Source organism: Leuresthes tenuis, unplaced genomic scaffold, assembly GCF_036924035.1.
Source record: "Leuresthes tenuis unplaced genomic scaffold, fLeuTen1.0.hap1 SCAF_15, whole genome shotgun sequence".
Lineage (NCBI taxonomy): Eukaryota > Metazoa > Chordata > Actinopteri > Atheriniformes > Atherinopsidae > Leuresthes > Leuresthes tenuis.
Genome location: NW_027325369.1, coordinates 33,667,092 through 33,685,614, shown reverse-complemented (window position 1 = coordinate 33,685,614; position 18,523 = coordinate 33,667,092). Strand labels below are relative to the sequence as shown.

Sequence of the window (18,523 nt, the reverse complement as noted above, 5' to 3'; positions counted from 1 at the left end):
TAGCTGTGCATTTGAGTTGTTTTTGCATTAATTGTCTGCTTCAGAAATATCTGCTTCTGGATATTATTTAACATTAAAGCTCTGCATGCAGACCAGAATACAGTCATAAATGTAGTCTGTGGTTCTGAGTGTGGAGCCACCTTCATTTTGGGGACAAAACAAGTTCCTATAAAGATTAAATTATTCACAGACTTGGGTTAGGCTGTAGGGTTGGTTTGTTTTCTGTGGTTATGACGCTGATGGTTGATATTTGTCAGCCAACACTGACATCAAGTGGCCACCTTTAGGTACTGCATCGTGTAGGAGCCGCTGCATGTGTTCATGGGGAGACATCATGGGATTTTACAGCTCCATTATGTCCTGTATGAGTGTGTCACAGGAAGCAGATTCCAGTTATTTTCTTTGCTGTAGTTTGACAAACATTCACAGATGTTAGAGGTGTTCCTTTGATTCACTGAAAGAAAGATCCAGAAGTCAGAAGACACAGAAAGACAAGTCAGACTCGTCTGTCTGCATGTTTTAATTCAGCTGTTCTTCTCACATGAAGAAACACATTAATGATGCGAGACCCCACAGACAGAAGAATCCCACAGACAGAAGAACACTGTCATTTATGAGTTAAAGTCCAAAACCACCATCTATCCGTCCATCATCTTCCTCTTATCTGAGTTCGGGTCTCAGAACCAACAGGTCCAGGAGTTATCTAATAAGTTAGTGAATTCATATTTACTTTTATATCATTGAGTGTCCTTTTTAACTTTTGAATATGTTGTATACTTTATACTCAGCAGCTGCAATACTCAAAAGATATAATAATAATTTCTATGAATTCAGAGATCTTTGTGAGAATCTGTTCAGCAGCTGGTTTTGGTTTTGGTTGTTTCTCATAAAACTGAAGTCATCCTCAGGCATCTGAACGCTGGCACACAAACCGGCTGGAACCTGAATTTCATGTTCACCACAGAGGAATGTTGTTAGAGATGCAGCTCTGAGGCCCGTCCACCTGTGGGCTGGCTGCAGGGTTCACACGCTCCAGCTGATGCTTCTCAGCCTTCAGGCATCAGCTGACGCCAAGGAAACGGAAGCTATGAGCGGGACGATCCTCGTGACTTCAGATTGTTGTTTTAAACTAAAGCTGTACTTCCTCGTTCTGTAAAAATTCAGACGGAGGGAACGCCCCTGCAGGTGTGATGAAAGATAACGAGTGTCAGGAAGTCAGATTCATTCAGGACAGGACGCACATCAGCAGGAACACTGAGTCTCTCAGCATGTACGGGGCAAATTATCAAGGTAACAGGTTCAGGTTCACTTTGTGACTTTTCAGGATCGGTTTGATTGACAAGTTGTGTTTGATTGACAGGTTGTGTGTTTGATTGACAGGTCATGTTTGATTGACAGGTTGTGTTTGATTGACAGGTCGTGTTTGATTGACAGGTTGTGTGTTTGATTGACAGGTTGTGTTTGATTGACAGGTTGTGTGTTTGACTGACATGTTGTGTGTTTGATTGACAGGTCGTGTTTGATTGACAGGTTGTGTTTGATTGACAGGTTGTGTTTGATTGACAGGTCGTGTTTGATTGACAGGTTGTGTTTGATTGACACCGTGTTTTCTAACCATAACCTCAGTGTTTTTCGTGGGTAAACCTCGATTAACAGCAACTGAAAACAAAAGTGAAAGGGATGGATCAAAGTCAAAGTTGCGTATAATTCCACCAACAAACCTCTGACACAGCTTAATCTTTTATTAACTTTGTCTTCTTTGTGCTGTCTGAGGCTCTTCGTGGTGTTTGGAGCAGGCAGCTAACAAAGCGCCGATAGAGTCGGGTCTGAATGAGCTGCCGGTCAAAGCTTTACAGTCTGGAGAAAATATGCGTCTGAAGCTACAGCATCATGACGCAGTTCGACCTTCACTGATCTCCATCATCATCAAACTGATTCCTGCTGACTTTTAAACCTACATGAAGGATTCTCATTGATTCAGATCTCTGAGCTGTGACAGATTATCTTAAAAAATGTCTGACCTCACATCAGAGCACAACTAAAACAGGAAAGATGAGCCCTGACTGGTTTGAATTTGCGTAGAGTCATGTTGGGTCGCTTTGACTCACGTTGGGTCGCTTTGACTCACGTTGGGTCGAGTTGAGTCACGTTGGGTCGCTTTGACTCACGATGACTCACGTTGGGTCGCGTTGAGTCATGTTGACTCACGTTGACTCACGTTGACTCATGTTGGGTCGCTTTGACTCACGTTGGGTCGCGTTGAGTCATGTTGGGTCGCTTTGACTCACGTTGGGTCGCTTTGACTTACGTTGGATCGCTTTGACTCACGTTGAGTCACGTTGGGTCGCTTTGACTCACGTTGGGTCGCTTTGACTCACGTTGGGTCGCGTTGACTCAAGTTGGGTCGCTTTGACTCACGTTGGGTCGCGTTGAGTCATGTTGGGTCGCTTTGACTCAAGTTGGGTCGCGTTGAGTCATGTTGGGTCGCTTTGACTCACGTTGGGTCGCTTTGACTCACGTTGGGTTGCGTTGGGTCGCTTTGACTCACGTTGGGTCGCTTTGACTCACGTTGACTCATGTTGGGTCGCTTTGACTCACGTTGAGTCACGTTGGGTTGCTTTGACTCACATTGAGTCACGTTGGGTCGCTTTGACTCACGTTGGGTCGCTTTGACTCACGTTGGGTCGCTTTGACTCACGTTGAGTCACGTTGGGTCGCTTTGACTCACGTTGGGTCGCGTTGACTCAAGTTGGGTCGCTTTGACTCACGTTGGGTCGCTTTGACTCACGTTGGGTTGCGTTGGGTCGCTTTGACTCACGTTGGGTTGCGTTGGGTCGCTTTGACTCACGTTGGGTCGCTTTGACTCACGTTGACTCATGTTGGGTCGCTTTGACTCACGTTGAGTCACGTTGGGTCGCTTTGACTCACGTTGGGTTGCGTTGAGTCACGTTGGGTCGCTTTGACTCACGTTGACTCATGTTGGGTCGCTTTGACTCACGTTGGGTCGCTTTGACTCACATTGAGTCACGTTGGGTCGCTTTGACTCACGTTGGGTCGCTTTGACTCACGTTGGGTTGCGTTGAGTCACGTTGGGTCGCTTTGACTCACGTTGGGTCGCTTTGACTCACGTTGGGTCGCTTTGACTCACGTTGGGTTGCGTTGAGTCACGTTGGGTCGCTTTGACTCACGTTGGGTCGCTTTGACTCACATTGAGTCACGTTGGGTCGCTTTGACTCACGTTGGGTCGCTTTGACTCACGTTGGGTTGCGTTGAGTCACGTTGGGTCGCTTTGACTCACGTTGGGTCGCTTTGACTCACATTGAGTCACGTTGGGTCGCTTTGACTCACGTTGGGTTGCGTTGAGTCACGTTGGGTCGCTTTGACTCACGTTGGGTTGCGTTGAGTCACGTTGGGTCACTTTGACTCACGTTGGGTCACTTTGACTCACATTGAGTCACGTTGGGTTGCGTTGAGTCAAGTTGGGTCGTGTTTATTGGTGTGTTGGGTTTATTGGTCGCATTGGGTCGCGTTTAATGGATGGTGTTTTAAAGCATAGACAATACCTACTGAACCATTTCTTCTTCTAAATTTCTAAACTTTTGTCTCATAAAATGTTTTAAACACTCATTGATTCCAAATACTGCCTTGAAGTAGGAGCAGTTTGTCGTGGCATCTAATGGTGAAGCTGCAGAGAAGAAGTAACTTAAAACCAGAGCCAGTGTTGGGTTTGTCCTCTCTGGGCTTCTGTAGAAACAAGGTGCTGCAACATTGCTCTGGAAGCCAATAGTCTTATGTAGTTTGTTCCAAAGAAACAAAAAGATGCTTATTCTCACTGCAGTGTTCTGTTATAACAATACTACGTGTTACACACAGATCCAGACGAGAGAAGGATTGTTCTGGTCGGGAAGACCGGAGTGGGAAAGAGCGCAGCAGGCAACACCATCTTGGGGAGGGAGGCCTTTGAATCAGACCTTTCTCCGTCTTCCCTCACGTCTGAATGTCATAAAGCCAAAGGAGATGTCGATGGTCAGAAGGTGGCCGTCATCGACACTCCGGGCCTGTTTGACACAAATTTCAGCCAAGAAGAAGTGCTGAACCGGATCAAGACGTGCATATCTCTGTCAGCTCCTGGTCCTCATGCCTTCCTAGTGGTTCTCCAACTGGGCAGGTTCACCCAGGAGGAGAAGGACACCGTCAAGATGATTCAGACCACCTTTGGGGAGGATGCAGAGAGATTCACGATGGTGCTGTTCACACATGGAGACCAGCTGAAGAACCAGTCCATTGAGGCCTTCATCTCAGAGAGCCCGGACCTGAAGGCCATCATCCGAAAGTGCTATGACAGATACCAGGTCTTCAACAACGAGATCAAAGACCCCAAACAAACCAGACAGCTCCTGGACAAAATTGACAAGATGACCATGGCTAACGGTGGAAGCTACTATACGAATGCAATGTATCAGAGAGCGGAGGTGGCAATAGAGAAAGAGAAGGAGCGACTCCTGAAAGAGATGCAAGAGGAGAAGCAGAAGGAGCTGCAAGCACTCAGAGTCAAATTCATAGGAAGATCGTACCGCCGGGAGGAGACCCGGCTGCATGTGAGATACCAGTGCGAAGCCCGAGCTCGAGCTGAGCGGTCCAACAACTTCACTGCGGCGCCAGCGATCGCTGTCGCCACGACCTGCGGCGCTGCCATTGGCGGCGTGTTGGGGATTGCGGCGGGTCCGATCGGCCTGGTGGTCGGAGCTGCTGCTGGAGCTGCTGTTGGAGCTGCTGTTGGAGCTTTAGCAGTGGGGGTCTCAGATCGCTGCACCATACAATAAGGAGAACTGAAGAAAGTTTATTACTGACAGGAAAACCTCCCTCTGTCAGAGGAAAACTGCTTTAACCAGCTCAGGGTATGGGTACATATATCATGCTGACTGGAAAAGAACAACAGACACAACCGGAAACCGAAGGAGCAAAAGTTTTAAATGAAGGACATTTAGTCATGAAAGAATAATTTAAACTCATCCTTCCATGCATGTAGCAGAAACTGTGAAAATCAGATTCCTGATTTGGTTTGAGTCGGTCTGTGGAAACATGGTGGTTCGGTGTGTTAATGGGAGAACCTGCATGAGCTTTCACATGATTCTACACTTAAACACATAATCAGTGATAATCTTTTATCTGAAGCTTAACCAGAATATTTTGATCAATCAGGAAAAACTCTTTAGACTTTAAATCTCTGTTACAAGCATCACGATCACCACTTATTATCCAACCCTACATTGTAATGTCAACACAGATCTGGTTCCCTGCTAAATCCCCAACTTTCATCCATTTATTCCAGTCAACAAATCCTAGCACTTCCACATATATTCAGCTGTGTGTTCATGTTATGGAGCCATGGTCAGTGGCTGATATAAGTTGCCATCTTGTCAATAAAGATGATGCCAGTACCCTGAAACTTGTTAAAAATGTTGTTTTTTTTACTTGGCGTGGGCAGATATATCGAATTTTATTATTATTGGTGTTTTCAGAGGCTCATCTTACAGTATATTCGTTAAAACATGATCCTAGAGATATCAGGGTCCCTCCAAACAAAGGACAGGATCTGAGCTAACACAATATCTTTACAATAAGGCGCACAAACAAATCAAAACACCCTAAATTCAATGGAGCATGAGATCTAGTTTACATTTTCTATGGGTGGACCTGAAATAAGGTTAAAAAGGCTCTTTGTGTTTGCTGACATTTGATAAACTAAGCTAATAACGCTGAAATGGTGAAATACTGTTAGCTCATTAGCTTAGCATGGTTGCAGATGTACAAAAAATAAACAACACAATTTATTCAAAAGACACGTCTGTCTCCTCTGCTCCATAACTGCCTGTAAACCACTGCTGAATAATGACCAATGTGCAACGATGGTCTCCGTTTCTCTGGACTTAAGCAAGCTAGCAAAGCTCGGTTGTGTTCGGATCACCAAGTGGTTACTTGTAAAGTGGAACGCAAAGGGTCTACAGACATGTTAGGAGGGAGGAGGCGAAGAAAGGCAGAAATAATCCAGGAGGCTTAATTAAAACTAAAGGCGCTGATGGAGCAGGATAAGATGAAAGTTATAAAGCTAACCAACAGGAAGACAGGCTGACAGACAGACAAACAGATAGGCTGATTAAATGTGTGGCAAGGACAAGGAAAATCAGGACGTATACCGAGGGGGTTAATGAGTAACAAGGGTTAGGGATTAATGTACAGGGGAGAAGAAAGAAGGACTACCTGAGAACACTGGACAAACTGAGGAAATAAATCAATAATACAGGACATGAAACAAAGACTGAACAGATGAGACAACAAAGTAAAACTGAAGTTATAAATCCAAAGTAAGACAAAAGCATAAAAACAACCCGCCGACAATCAGACTGAAATATTCAGCCAAAGGGAGCTGTAATAATATAGAGTTCATCACTTCACTCTGATTTAATACAATTACTCATTAAACCTGTTTGATATACAAAGTGAAAATATCAAAAGAAAGATATTAATAAACAGTTTACATGTTTCCAGAGCAGCAATATTCAAACTAGCCTGTTAGCTAGCTAAGCTAAGTTTGGTTTGTCTGGTTTAGCTGTGGAGCAAAAGCTAAACTTATCACAGCAACAGGTTAAATCAGGTGTTTGGACCAGAATGAATGTGTTGATCAGAGGAATTCAGTTAAAACCTTCTTGGCTTCCAGCTGTTTCTGAATGCAGTTTTTGCCAGAGGTCAGAGGTCAGCCTGTTTACACGGAGCGTCCAGCAGTTGCTCAGCTCGGCCGTTTGATTGTCTTCTGTCATGAAACACAAACAGTGGAATTGATTTATTTACAGACATATATCTGACTCAGGAGGTAAAACCTGGTGAATCTGTGATAAATTGGTGCCATGTTGAGTTGGACAGCTTCACAGCTCTGTACACGTCTTTTCCAATGAATGGGATGTATGATCCCCCCTTTGGTTATTGCCTCATTATCTGCTTTTTCTTCTTCTGTGAAACAGCTTTTTCTGGGTCACCGGGATGAGAACTGTGTGCTGCTTTAGGTCGGATGAATAAATAAATACATGCAGGAGAATTCAACTTCAGTTAATAATATCATGTTAAAAATCTGGTTTTAACAAACACAATAAATCCATTCGTCCTTCTTAACATGACGACTAAAGTAGAAACTCTTTTTGTTTCCTCAACCTTTGAATTGGAAACTGATTTTATTTCCTGTTGAAATGTGATTTTTCTCAGATCCACGTTTTTCCTTCCTTTGCTTGTATTATAACAGCTGCGTATAATAAACTCCTTTCCTCTGTAGTCAGATAAGGAGTCTATGTTCATATCATTCTTTCTTGGATAGACTGACAGCATCTTGCACCGTGAGGTCAGCTGCTGGAGCTCAGGGATCCATTGTTTGAGCAGCTAAAGAACAAAAAGCTGTGGTTGTCTCTCCTGTCTGCAGGATCTAAGAAGCAGAAGAAGAGTGACGCACTGCGGATCGTCCTGGTGGGGAAGACTGGAGGAGGGAAGAGCGCCACAGGAAACACCCTCCTGGGCAGAGGAGCCTTCCAGTCCCAGGCGTCTCCGTCCTCCTGGACAGCTCAGTGTGACAGGGCCGAGGCGGCCGTGGGGGGCAGGGAGGTCGCCGTCATCGACACTCCGGGGCTGTTTGACACAAACATCAGTGGAGATGAAGTGTTGAGGAAGCTTGGAAGCTGCCTGTCGCTGTCGGCTCCGGGTCCTCACGTCTTCCTGGTGGTTCTGAGGCTGGGCAGGTTCACCCAGGAGGAGGCAGACACTCTCCAGATAATCCTGAATACGTTCGGTGAGGCGGCCGCCAACTACTCCTTGGTGTTGTTCACACATGGAGACAAGCTAAAGACACAAACTATCGAGCAGTTTATTTCAAAGAGTGCAGAACTCACAGCCCTCATGCAGCGGTTCTCTGGCAGATATCACGTCTTCAACAACGAAGTGAAGGACGAGGAGCAAACCAGGCAGCTGCTGGACAAAATCGACAAAATCATAGTCGACAACAGCGGAGGATTCTACTCCAAAAAGATGTTCCTGAGGGCTCAAAGGTCCTTAAAGAGGGAGAAACGGAGACTTTCAAAGGAGCTGAAGGCAGCGGAGCAGCAGAGGAGGAGCCTCCTGAGGGTGCAGGTGGAGCAGGAGGCGGCTTCAGCCGGAGGCTCGGTGAGGAAAGACAAATGTGTTCTGCAGTGATGAACTGAGCAGCTGGAATCAGCTGCTGAACACACTGCTGCAGAGGCAGCAGACAGCTTCATGCTGGGAGTTTCAACCTTTTCATCTGACAAGCAGCTGAATCACCTCAAAGAAGGTCAAAATGAAGCAAACCCAAAGAAGGTCAAAATGAAGCAAACCCAAAGAAGGTCAAAATGAAGCAAACCCAAAGAAGGTCAAAATGAAGCGAACCCAAAGAAGGTCAAAATGAAGCAAACCCAAAGAAACGTATTCCATCATCAGACTGTGGAGCTGCTCCTGTGTATCGGTGTCATGAAGCTGCTTCTGGTGACCTTCTTCAGAGTAATATGACCCACAAAGTTCACCAGCAGAGAAACCATCTGCATCAGAGAGTAACAGACGTGGGAGTGATGGTGAATGGGAGAATCTGCTGATAGATCCAATAAAAAGTGTCATTATGGACCTCTGTGTCAGTTATAACGATGAGTTTAGAGTCAGCCTTGATCCAGCTGTGTATTATACTTTAAATTATACTTTAAACCATTTCATTTCGAGGTAATTCCACCGTTTAACTGCTTGTGAACCTGTTGCAGTAACATCAGCAGAGATTAAACTGATTATAATCAATGTATCAATTAAATCTAATTCAAATGTTGTATTTAATGTTCTGTTCTTTGATCCATATTTTTTTACTTATTGATCCTTCAGGCTGTGTCGAAGAAAAATGTTTTTTTTTGCTTCATATATTGATTTTTTTCATTTCATATATATATATATTGTACATTATATATATGAATACATAAAGAAATGAGGGCTGTGTAATAATGCAAATATGGATAAACTCAAATTATGTTGCCAAGAAATTGTTAAAACAATTCAATCATATTTTTTCCAGTTATTTCTTGCATTTGTTGGATTATTGATTCACTTTTCAATCCAGTTCAATAATACTTAATAATCACTGTCGGAAACTTTTGTTGCTGCAGTATAAATGATTATATTATTCCTTCCTGGTTCTGGTTCTGTCGCCTCGTGCAGCTCACGGATTGGATCAGAGAGAAGATTCAGTGCAATCTGCTGGTTTCCTGAGCTAAAATACTTTATTTAAAAGGCTCTGTGTGAATTCATTTGGAACTGAATTAATTGTACTGTAATCAGTTTGAATTGGGCTGTATGTCTGAAGTGAGATGACTTTTGTTGAGATTTGGAGCTTCGTAAATAAAAGTTGAATTGACTTGATCCTGTAAGTCTAAAACTCGAGTTTAGATGTGAGAGGAGTTAGTTAAACATCTTTATTTCAGGCCTTCCTTTGCAGATCAGCTGAATCTGCCTCAGAGAATAAGCTCTCGCTGTGCTTTTGGGCAGTGAGCAGTGATTGGTTGGAGCCCGCTGGGGCTTCTGGGAAATGGAGTTTATTAAAGGAACAGGACGTCACGAGACATTAACGACTTTTCTTTATTTTAATGTTGTACTTTTGCTCCCTGAAACTGCTGATTGGCCAGCTCTGACAGCACGTGACCACTCAGCTGCGCTGTCATGTGACGCTTAGACGCGTGAGCGCGCTCATAAAAACCAGGCGCCGCGCAGCTTCGTATCCGGGCTGGCAGTATGGAGCAGCGGGTGTCCGCCCGGGCTGTGCCCGCTCTCCTCCTCCTCCTCCTCTCCGCCGACTCCTCCGCTCAGTCTTACCCGCTGGGTGATGAGGGCGGGCTGGGCAGAGTCTTTGATGGGATCGGAGGTCTGAGCGGCGGAGGGGTGAGTTCACCGTCTACTTCCTGGTGCTGGAAGCGTGCGCGCAGCGGAGCAGTTTTACTGATGTGACCCTTCATCTGTGTGCGTGCGTGCGTGCGTGTGTGTGCGCGTGCAGGCGACGTCTCGGTTACTGGTGAACTACGCGGAGCCGTACCGGAGCCAGATCTTGGACTACCTGTTCAAGGTGAGGTGACGCAGCTCCTCCCACAGGTGAGCGGGTCAGAGTGCAGCTGGAGGAAACTCACTGTTTGTTTGTTTGTTTGTTTGTTTGTTTGTTTGTTTGTTTGTTTGTTTGTTTGTTTGTGTGTTTGTGTCGCCGCCTGCAGCCAAACTTCGGAGCCTCTCTGCACATCCTGAAGGTGGAGATTGGGGGAGACGCTCAGACCACAGGTGAGACGGCCTCCTCCTGCGTCACGTGACCACACCTGGCTCCTGTCAGGAGTCACGTGACTCCCTCAGGTTGTTTGTTTTATGAATACCAATCTCTTTATCAGAGCTTTAAAAGGCTTATTGATCATTAAAACCATCCATCTTACAGATGAAAGTACGGAATGTCATTAGGGACATTTTAACATAAATAATAAATGTAAATAAAAAATATAAATATCAAATATACGAATGGAAACGGTTAACCTGCCCATTTAAAAACGTTTTAGTGTGTGTATTCGATGTGCTCATTTGCTTTTGATGTTACTTTCTTCCATCTGCTGATGTGTTTGTTTTTATGGATTTATGGATTTTATGGATTTATGGATTAAATTGGTGTTCCATAATGTGAACGTCACCAACACAGCCTAATTTATGGAGCTCTTTCCTGTTGTGATGCTCAGTAACGCCACCTGCTGATGACCTTTGGTGCAGCCATTTTAACCACTTTATGTACATTATTAAACCAGTTTTAATGTTTCTGCCACATTCTTCGTTGTTGTTGACGTCTTATTGCTGAGAAAAGGAAGATTATGTCATCATTGAGTTATTTTTAACTTTATTTATAACGCTGTGTCTTGGTCAGATGGAACGGAGCCGTCACACATGCACTACGAGAACGATGAGAATTACTTCAGGGGCTACGAGTGGTGGCTGATGAAGGAGGCCAAGAACAGGAACCCCAACATCACGCTCATAGGTAAGAACCCGGCTCTTTGTTCATGGATATTACGCCGACTGTTAAACATCTGGGACCATCTCCGACCCTCCGACTGGAAACGGGCTCAGAAGCTTCTGTGTTTAAGGAAACCTTCCCTCTGACTGTCTTCTTCTGTGGTGCCATCAACCACAGACAGCAGCAGCATTCAGCTGAATGACTCCCATCCTTTGTTCTTCTTCCATCTGGATGAAGGGTTTTAGTCCCAGAATGAGTTGGAGTTCTAGTTTTTAACCTTTTTATCATTAGTTTGGATGTTTTTAACATGTTTTAGTAGATTTGATGTTGTTGTGTGGATCTTTTCTGTCAGGCTGGTAAATGGATCTACTTACAGATACAAATAAGCTCTCCTGAGCTGAACTCCAGCTTTGGTTTAGCAGTTAAATGAGGCATATCTGGTGTGAACATACCTGTTTGTAGAGGCTGTGTAGACACCAGGGATGGTGAAGCTAATGCATCTTCTCTGTAGGGTTGCCCTGGGCCTTCCCTGGTTGGGTGGGTCATGGGAAGAACTGGCCTTATGACTTCCCAGACATCACTGCTACATACGTGGTGAACTGGATCCTCGGTGCCAAGCAGTATCACGACCTGGATATCCAGTATGTTGGGGTGTGTACTCCTGCACCCGCTGTGGTTTACACTTTTCAGGCTGATCCACTTAATGTGGATCGAACCTACATGTGGAGCAATGATTAAAGAGAAGTCTGCTTTTTTACTGTCCCACAGGAACATTTTAGTCCCGAGCATGCTGCTAAAGATATAGTTGTTAAAGGGATTGTGTGAAGTATCTGTGAGCTTTCGTTAACACATTTCTACGCTGCATTTAAGATATGAGGACAAGATTTTAAGTACTTTTTGGAGTTGTCAGTCTCTGATGTTTCAGATACACGGTCTGATAAATGAGCTGTTTTTGTTCTGTTTGGACTTTGATGTAACTCAGAATATTTGTTCATATTAACAGGCTGAAGCTGTTCTCTGCTAGCTTCCTTCTGTTCTCTAGCTTCCTTCTGTTCTCTACTAGCTTCCTTCTGTTCTCCACTAGCTTCCTTCTGTTCTCCACTAGCTTCCTTCTGTTCTCCACTAGCTTCCTTCTGTTCTCCACTAGCTTCCTTCTGTTCTCCACTAGCTTCCTTCTGTTCTCCGCTAGCTTGTTTCCTTCTGTTCTCTGCTAGCTTGTTTCCTTCTGTTCTCTGCTAGCTTGTTTCCTTCTGTTCTCTGCTAGCTTGTTTCCTTCTGTTCTCTGCTAGCTTGTTTCCTTCTGTTCTCTGCTAGCTTGTTTCCTTCTGTTCTCTGCTAGCTTGTTTCCTTCTGTTCTCTGCTAGCTTGTTTCCTTCTGTTCTCTGCTAGCTTGTTTCCTTCTGTTCTCTGCTAGCTTGTTTCCTTCTGTTCTCTGCTAGCTTGTTTCCTTCTGTTCTCTGCTAGCTTGTTTCCTTCTGTTCTCTGCTAGCTTGTTTCCTTCTGTTCTCTGCTAGCTTGTTTCCTTCTGTTCTCTGCTAGCTTCCTTCCTTCTATTCTCTGCTAGCTTGTTTCCTTCTGTTCTCTGCTAGCTTGTTTCCTTCTGTTCTCTGCTAACAAGTCGACTGATTTTCAGTGAATTAAAGGAAAGATTTTTTGTAATAAATTTGTTTGAGTTACTCAAGCAGTCGTTTCAGCATTAAAATAAACTGGAACCTTTTAACAGTCTTTGAGAGGAATGTGTTTGCTATGATTCTAAAATTCACTTTTGTCTGTTTTAGATTTGGAATGAGAGACAATTCGACGTGAAGTACATCAAGGTAACGCAGCCTACTCTCAATCTGCATCTTTGAATGTCCTGTCATTGATTTTAGCTCAGTCTGCTCTGACTTGAGGGGAAAAACAGCCACTCGCATTGAGCTGAGTCCCACTGAGATGTTTAAGGTTCTCTCTGGGCTCATCTGAGAGCGTCTGTTTGTTGCCAAGGTGCTGCGGGAGATGTTGGATAGAGCTGGTCTGGCTGGCGTTGGCATCATCGCAGCAGACGGCGACTGGAGCGTCGCTAATTCTATGATCTCTGACCCGTATCTTAATGATTCTGTTGAGGTGATTGGGTAAGTACAGCACAAAGTGTGCTGAGATCTCTGTATAATCGCCTGTTGAACATGTGATGCTCAGATGGTAAAACTTTTGCAGGGTTTGGCTTTCCTCAGAAATTCTTTCTTCCTATAACGCCTCAGCTGAATGTTTGTGGCTGTTCTTCCTTTCAATCATAAACTAACACAGATGTAAAACTGCTCCACATCATGACCAGTGTTGGCATTTGGTGGTAATGAACTGTACCTTGTTGCTGCCATCACGTGAAGCATCTCAAACTTTACATGTTTTTACCTCTCAGTTGGTTTTAAGGCTGCAGTAATTTGGTAATTTAGCAGATATCAAGTCTTTCTGTGGGTGATCTGAGATTAAACTGCAAGGCCTGTCACAGTCACACTGGGTGAAAGAGGAGAAAATGCCTACGTTTGGATGTATGAATGTTGTACCCAGTGTAAATTATGAGCATCAAAATACTAAAACTTAAACTGTGATTCTGTAAAAACTGTGAAAGATACGAAAATACAGATTCTGTCAGAAAAAAATCCAACTTTTAGTGACCTGTTTTAAACTTTGAATGTTTCTACTGTAAAGTATGTTGGAGCTACACGACTCTAAAGAGGACCTGCTTTACTTGGTTGGTTTGAACTCTCTCTGTTCTCTGTGGGATTTTCTCCTAAATGTTTAAACACCAAATAAACCAAAAATGTTAGCATGCTATTCCCCCTCAGAGCCTGGATGTGGCAGTTTGTGCAGTTTGAGGATGATGAAGTTCCCAAAGGATTAGCAGATTATCACTGTGGCAGAAGGTGCTGTTGAATCATTTAACTGGGACATTAATGGGCCCAGTACAGAACCCTGAGGAACCCCACAGGGCAGGCAAAACGCTGAATCTCCTGAATCATGTAAAGCAGGTTCAGTGAAAGTAAATGTTTGTATTTCTACAAAAGATCATTCCTCATGGCTGCCTCCAGATGAGTAAAACGGGACATAAATCAGCTTTAACTTTGATCAGAAACGATCCTTTCGGTCCGGTTTTGCGTGTTGGCAGCAAATGTCAGATGATCAGAGCTGTGAATGTCTGTGTTTTCCTCTCCATCTCCCGGTGTGACCGTCACCAGCTGCTGCGGTACACTCTGGATAAATTTGGTCTGGAGCGGGTCAGGATCATAGCCAGCGACAACCTGTGGGAACCCATTGCCCAGTCGCTGCTGCTCGACCCCGAGCTCAGCGGAGCTGTAGACGTGATAGGGTAGGAGCCCCGTGTGTGGGCGCTGTTTTCATGCTCGCCGTCTGTCTCCTTTCTAACCCTGAGGTGTGGTGCAACAGCTGAGTCTTTACTAACAGGACCGCGATGTCTCTGAAACCCCAGGAATTTCACTTCCTGTCTTACTAACCCGGCGCTTGTGTTGTGGCGCTCAGGGCTCACTACCCGGGCACCGTCACGATGACGCAGGCCCTGAAGACGCAGAAGAAGCTGTGGTCATCGGAGGACTACAGCACCTTCAACGATGAGGTGGGCGGAGGCTGCTGGGCCCGCATCCTCAACCAGAACTACGTCAACGGACACATGACCTCGTAAGGACGCACAAACACACGTTTTCACAAGGTGGTGAAGCTGTGTGGTTAACGGTGAACCGCCCCGCAGAACCATCTCCTGGAACCTGGTGGCGAGTTACTACGAGGAGCTGCCGTTCGGCCGAGACGGGCTGATGACGGCTCAGGAACCCTGGAGCGGGAACTATGTGGTGGAGTCTCCGATCTGGATCACAGGTCTGCGTCCGAAACAGGTTCTGAACGGATTCTGATACGCTGTGAAATAAAGATGCAGCTGAGTTTATCCTTCATCTGAGGATAAAACTGAGGGTTTCTGCCGGTTCTGGTTGAGAAATAAACCATAAACTGGTTTGGCAGCAGATGGCTGAAGGTGAGAGCTTTGGGATCTGTGTAGGACTGACTGATGGCTCTTCCTGTAGCCCACAGCACACAGTTCGCTCAGCCTGGATGGACCTACCTGCAGACAGTCGGACACCTGGAACAGGGAGGAAGCTACGTCGCCTTGACCGACGGGAAGGGGAACCTCACTGTTGTCATAGAAACCATGGTGAGTCGGTCGTGGTTTGACACGTTAAAGATGAATCCTTTGTGCTAGGATAGGAAACGAACCGTTTCTCTGATTCTTTTATTCCTTCTGCTGAACACAGACGGTTGGTTTGTGTTTTTAATCCTGATATCAGCTGATTATCAGCTGATTATCAGGAGTCTCTGACGTGTTTCTCCGATGTTTCCCTCAGACTCATGACCACTCAGTCTGCGTCCGACCTCCTCTTCCTCCCTTCAACGTGACGCCTCAGAGCGCAACTTTCCAGCTGAAGGGATCCTTCGTAAGTTCAGAGAGTTCTTCACCAGGCGTGGAGCTCTTCTCTCATTCAACATCTTTTATCCCCAGGCCCCCATCAAGGAGCTGCAGCTGTGGCGGACGCAGTTCAACTTCAAGACCAAGACGCCGTCCTTCTTCGAGAGGCTGACTCCAGTGAAGGTACCGCCACGCAGACTCTGAGGGAAAGGTTGGGTGGGGTCTCGTGTTGACCTGTTTCTGGTGTCTGCAGCTGGTCAACGGATCGTTTACTCTGAACCTGTCTGAAGACGAGGTTTACACGCTCACCACCGTCACCACGGGAAGGAAAGGCAGCCACCCCGAGCCGCCGCCGTCAGCCCGCTTCCCTAAAGCCTACAAGGACGACTTCGATGTCCGTAAGTCCAAAGACCGACGCAGCAGCTATTTAAATAAAACTCAGATTTAATTAAAAAACAGGTTCAGGTCATTAATAAATAAATATTTTTTATCTCCAAATGAAATGATTTATTTCTACAGGGAAAAAACACAAGAATTTAATATTAACTAAGAAAATAAATGGATTAGAATCAAATAAAAATGTTTAATGAGCTGATTTTAATTTTCAACAAATAATTTTGTTTTTTTAGAGGCAAAATTATTGTTAAAAATCAAAATATTTCTGGCAAAAAATTATTATTTAAAAATATTTCTGTGAACCTAAAAAAATTTACACTCGTATCATAAATTTGGAAAAGATTTATTTATTTTGTTAATCTGCTGAAAATATTTCCAACAATTTCACTGATTCTTAAAAAAAAAAGTCTTATTTAGACTGAATTTTTAATAAAAAAAATTGTAATTTTGTTTTTCTATATTTTTATTAATAAAACTTCCGTGAAGTTAAAATAATCTTTTCATTAAATAAGTTCATGTTGTCCAATTCTAACTGAGTCCGGTTCATACGGAGCTAATTAAAAGGAAACCAGCTTATTTTTCTGTTCTGGTCAAACGGGCGCCGCAGAGGACGCCTCCGAACGGTAACGTCCCGTTTTCTCGCCGCTCTGCAGGAAACCCGCCGTTCTCAGAGGCTCCGGACTTCGCCGACCAGACGGGCGTCTTCGAGTACCACGTGAACCTCACCGACCCCGGGCCGCACGTCTTCACCTTTCGACAGGTCGTGATGCAGCGACCGGTCACCTGGGCGACGGACGCCGACCAGACCATCAGCGTCATCGGAGACTATCAGTGGTGAGCGGCGCTCCGGTGCCGGTGGTTCTGTGACGGTAGAACTTTGATAACATCCAGGTGTGTGTGAGCAGGCAGAACCTGACGGTCACGTGTGACGTCTTCATGGAGACCGTGAACGCCGGCGGCGTGTTTGTCGCGGCCCGGGTGGATAAAGGAGGCCAGGCGGTCCGCAGCGCCAAAGGAGTCTTCTTCTGGGTTTTTGCTGACGGCACCTACAAAGTTACCAATGATCTGGGTCAGTGTGACTCCTCTGATGCCCTTTGATTGTTCTGCCGGTTCTGATGGGCTCTGTTTTGTCACAGCGGGTCAGACCGTACTGGCGGAGGGGCGGTCCGGGACCGCAGCGCACGGCTGGCACACCTTAGCGCTCACTGTGCAGGTAAGTAGCTGATGTGAGGTGGCTGAGAGCGCGGGAAGCGGAGTAACGCGAGCTGTCTCCCCTGTAGGGTCAGAACGCCTTCGGGACGCTGGACGGAACGCCGCTGTGGAAGAACGTCGTGGTTCCGGCGCCGAAGAACGGCTGGGCGGCGATAGGGACTCGCTCGTTTGAACTGGCTCAGTTTGATAACTTTGCTGTGTCGGCAGAATGAAGCTGTTTGATCTGGACCTGAACACAATGAGTTCTACACTGTGGGCTTTTTACTGTTTTAACTGTTTTAAATGAATGTAACTCTGTGGAATCAACTCTGAATTTCATTAATTCAATTAAAAAAACATGTGACTTGAGTAATTATGGAGACTTTATATCTCAGAACATTCATCAGACTGGAGCTGAACATGATGCAGATTTATTCTTTAACATAAGCTTTATTCAGTTAAATGTCTGTTTAAAACACGTATTTCGGCTGAATCACTTAAACTTCTCTGGCTTTGTTGGAAAATTTACAAACTTTGGACACTTTTTGTTTTTGTAGCTTGGCAACAACTGAGTTGATTATGTCACATCGTGTCAGCAGGTAACAGGTGAATCCTCCTTTACTGTTAGCGCTCTGTCTGCAGTCTCTGTCTGCCCGGATAGTCTTAAAGCTGAGCAGAGAGCTGTTAGAGCTGTTCCTGCAGCCAGGTCCAGGATTCCACCATCTGTTGTTAACCAGCTCTGTGATCCTCCTCCTTTACTGTTAGCGCTCTGTCTGCAGTCTCTGTCTGCCCGGATAGTCTTAAAGCTGAGCAGAGAGCTGTTAGAGCTGTTCCTGCAGCCAGGTCCAGGATTCCACCATCTGTTGTTAACCAGCTCTGTGATCCTCCTCCTTTACTGTTAGCGCTCTGTCTGCAGTCTCTGTCTGCCCGGATAGTCTTAAAGCTGAGCAGAGAGCTGTTAGAGTTGTTCCTGCAGCCAGGTTTCTGCCTGATATTCCTGCTGTGTCCTCATCAGGGCTCCAAGCTCGTCTGTTTTATCCACCAGAGATATATTTCCCCTGATGATCAGGGGAAGAAATGCTTTAAACTTCCCCCTTTTCCTCCATTTTGTTCCTGCTCTGCATCCTAAACATCTTATTTTTTTAACTCGTCTTGATTTGGAGTCCTACTCCAGGCATTAACAGGTTAACAAGTTCTTCCAGCAGCTTAAATCTGTGTTTTCAAAGTAAAAACCTGGAAAACCTTCACAATATCAGCCTTGTTCGGACCAAAGTTCAGTCATTCTTGGGGTTTGGGGTGACTTGGTTCTGGGTGAAGTTAGATGTGGCACATAAAATATCCGTTACCGTTACTTTAGTGCTTTTAAATCGTTCACAGCTTTGTTTTCAGGCTTTAAATCGTTCACAGCCTTAAATTAAGGAGCA

The 18,523-nt window shown here is 45.1% G+C and overlaps 3 protein-coding genes across 4 annotated transcripts; all 3 read left to right on the top strand.

Annotated features, from left to right (window-relative positions):
- The first annotated feature begins 1,245 nt into the window (after positions 1 to 1,245).
- LOC140270280 (GTPase IMAP family member 4-like) lies at positions 1,246 to 8,244 on the top strand. Its single transcript, XM_072365408.1, has 2 exons — positions 1,246 to 1,290; positions 7,469 to 8,244. Exons 1-2 carry the CDS (start codon positions 1,269 to 1,271, stop codon positions 8,230 to 8,232), a joined length of 786 nt encoding a protein of 261 aa, XP_072221509.1. The 5' UTR covers positions 1,246 to 1,268; the 3' UTR covers positions 8,233 to 8,244.
- LOC140270656 (GTPase IMAP family member 7-like) lies at positions 3,677 to 4,883 on the top strand. The gene is made up of 2 exons (XM_072365853.1): positions 3,677 to 3,698; positions 3,874 to 4,883. The coding sequence occupies exons 1-2, from the start codon at positions 3,677 to 3,679 to the stop codon at positions 4,821 to 4,823; spliced, it is 972 nt and encodes a 323-aa protein (XP_072221954.1). The 3' UTR covers positions 4,824 to 4,883.
- Positions 8,245 to 9,797: 1,553 nt separating the features above from the next.
- galcb (galactosylceramidase b) lies at positions 9,798 to 17,431 on the top strand. 2 transcript variants are annotated; one of them, XM_072365215.1, is made up of 17 exons: positions 9,798 to 9,966; positions 10,079 to 10,147; positions 10,290 to 10,353; positions 10,976 to 11,089; positions 11,577 to 11,716; positions 12,844 to 12,882; positions 14,278 to 14,408; positions 14,579 to 14,734; positions 14,805 to 14,929; positions 15,133 to 15,260; positions 15,451 to 15,540; positions 15,606 to 15,695; positions 15,766 to 15,910; positions 16,562 to 16,742; positions 16,814 to 16,977; positions 17,045 to 17,121; positions 17,189 to 17,431. In XM_072365215.1, exons 1-17 carry the CDS (start codon positions 9,820 to 9,822, stop codon positions 17,330 to 17,332), a joined length of 2,004 nt encoding a protein of 667 aa, XP_072221316.1. In that variant the 5' UTR covers positions 9,798 to 9,819; the 3' UTR covers positions 17,333 to 17,431. The 2 variants fall into 2 exon arrangements, with proteins under 2 accessions (XP_072221316.1, XP_072221317.1); XM_072365216.1 differs by lacking the exon at positions 14,278 to 14,408 and adding an exon at positions 13,049 to 13,176 and having other exon boundaries at positions 17,189 to 17,430.
- The last annotated feature ends 1,092 nt before the right edge of the window (positions 17,432 to 18,523 follow it).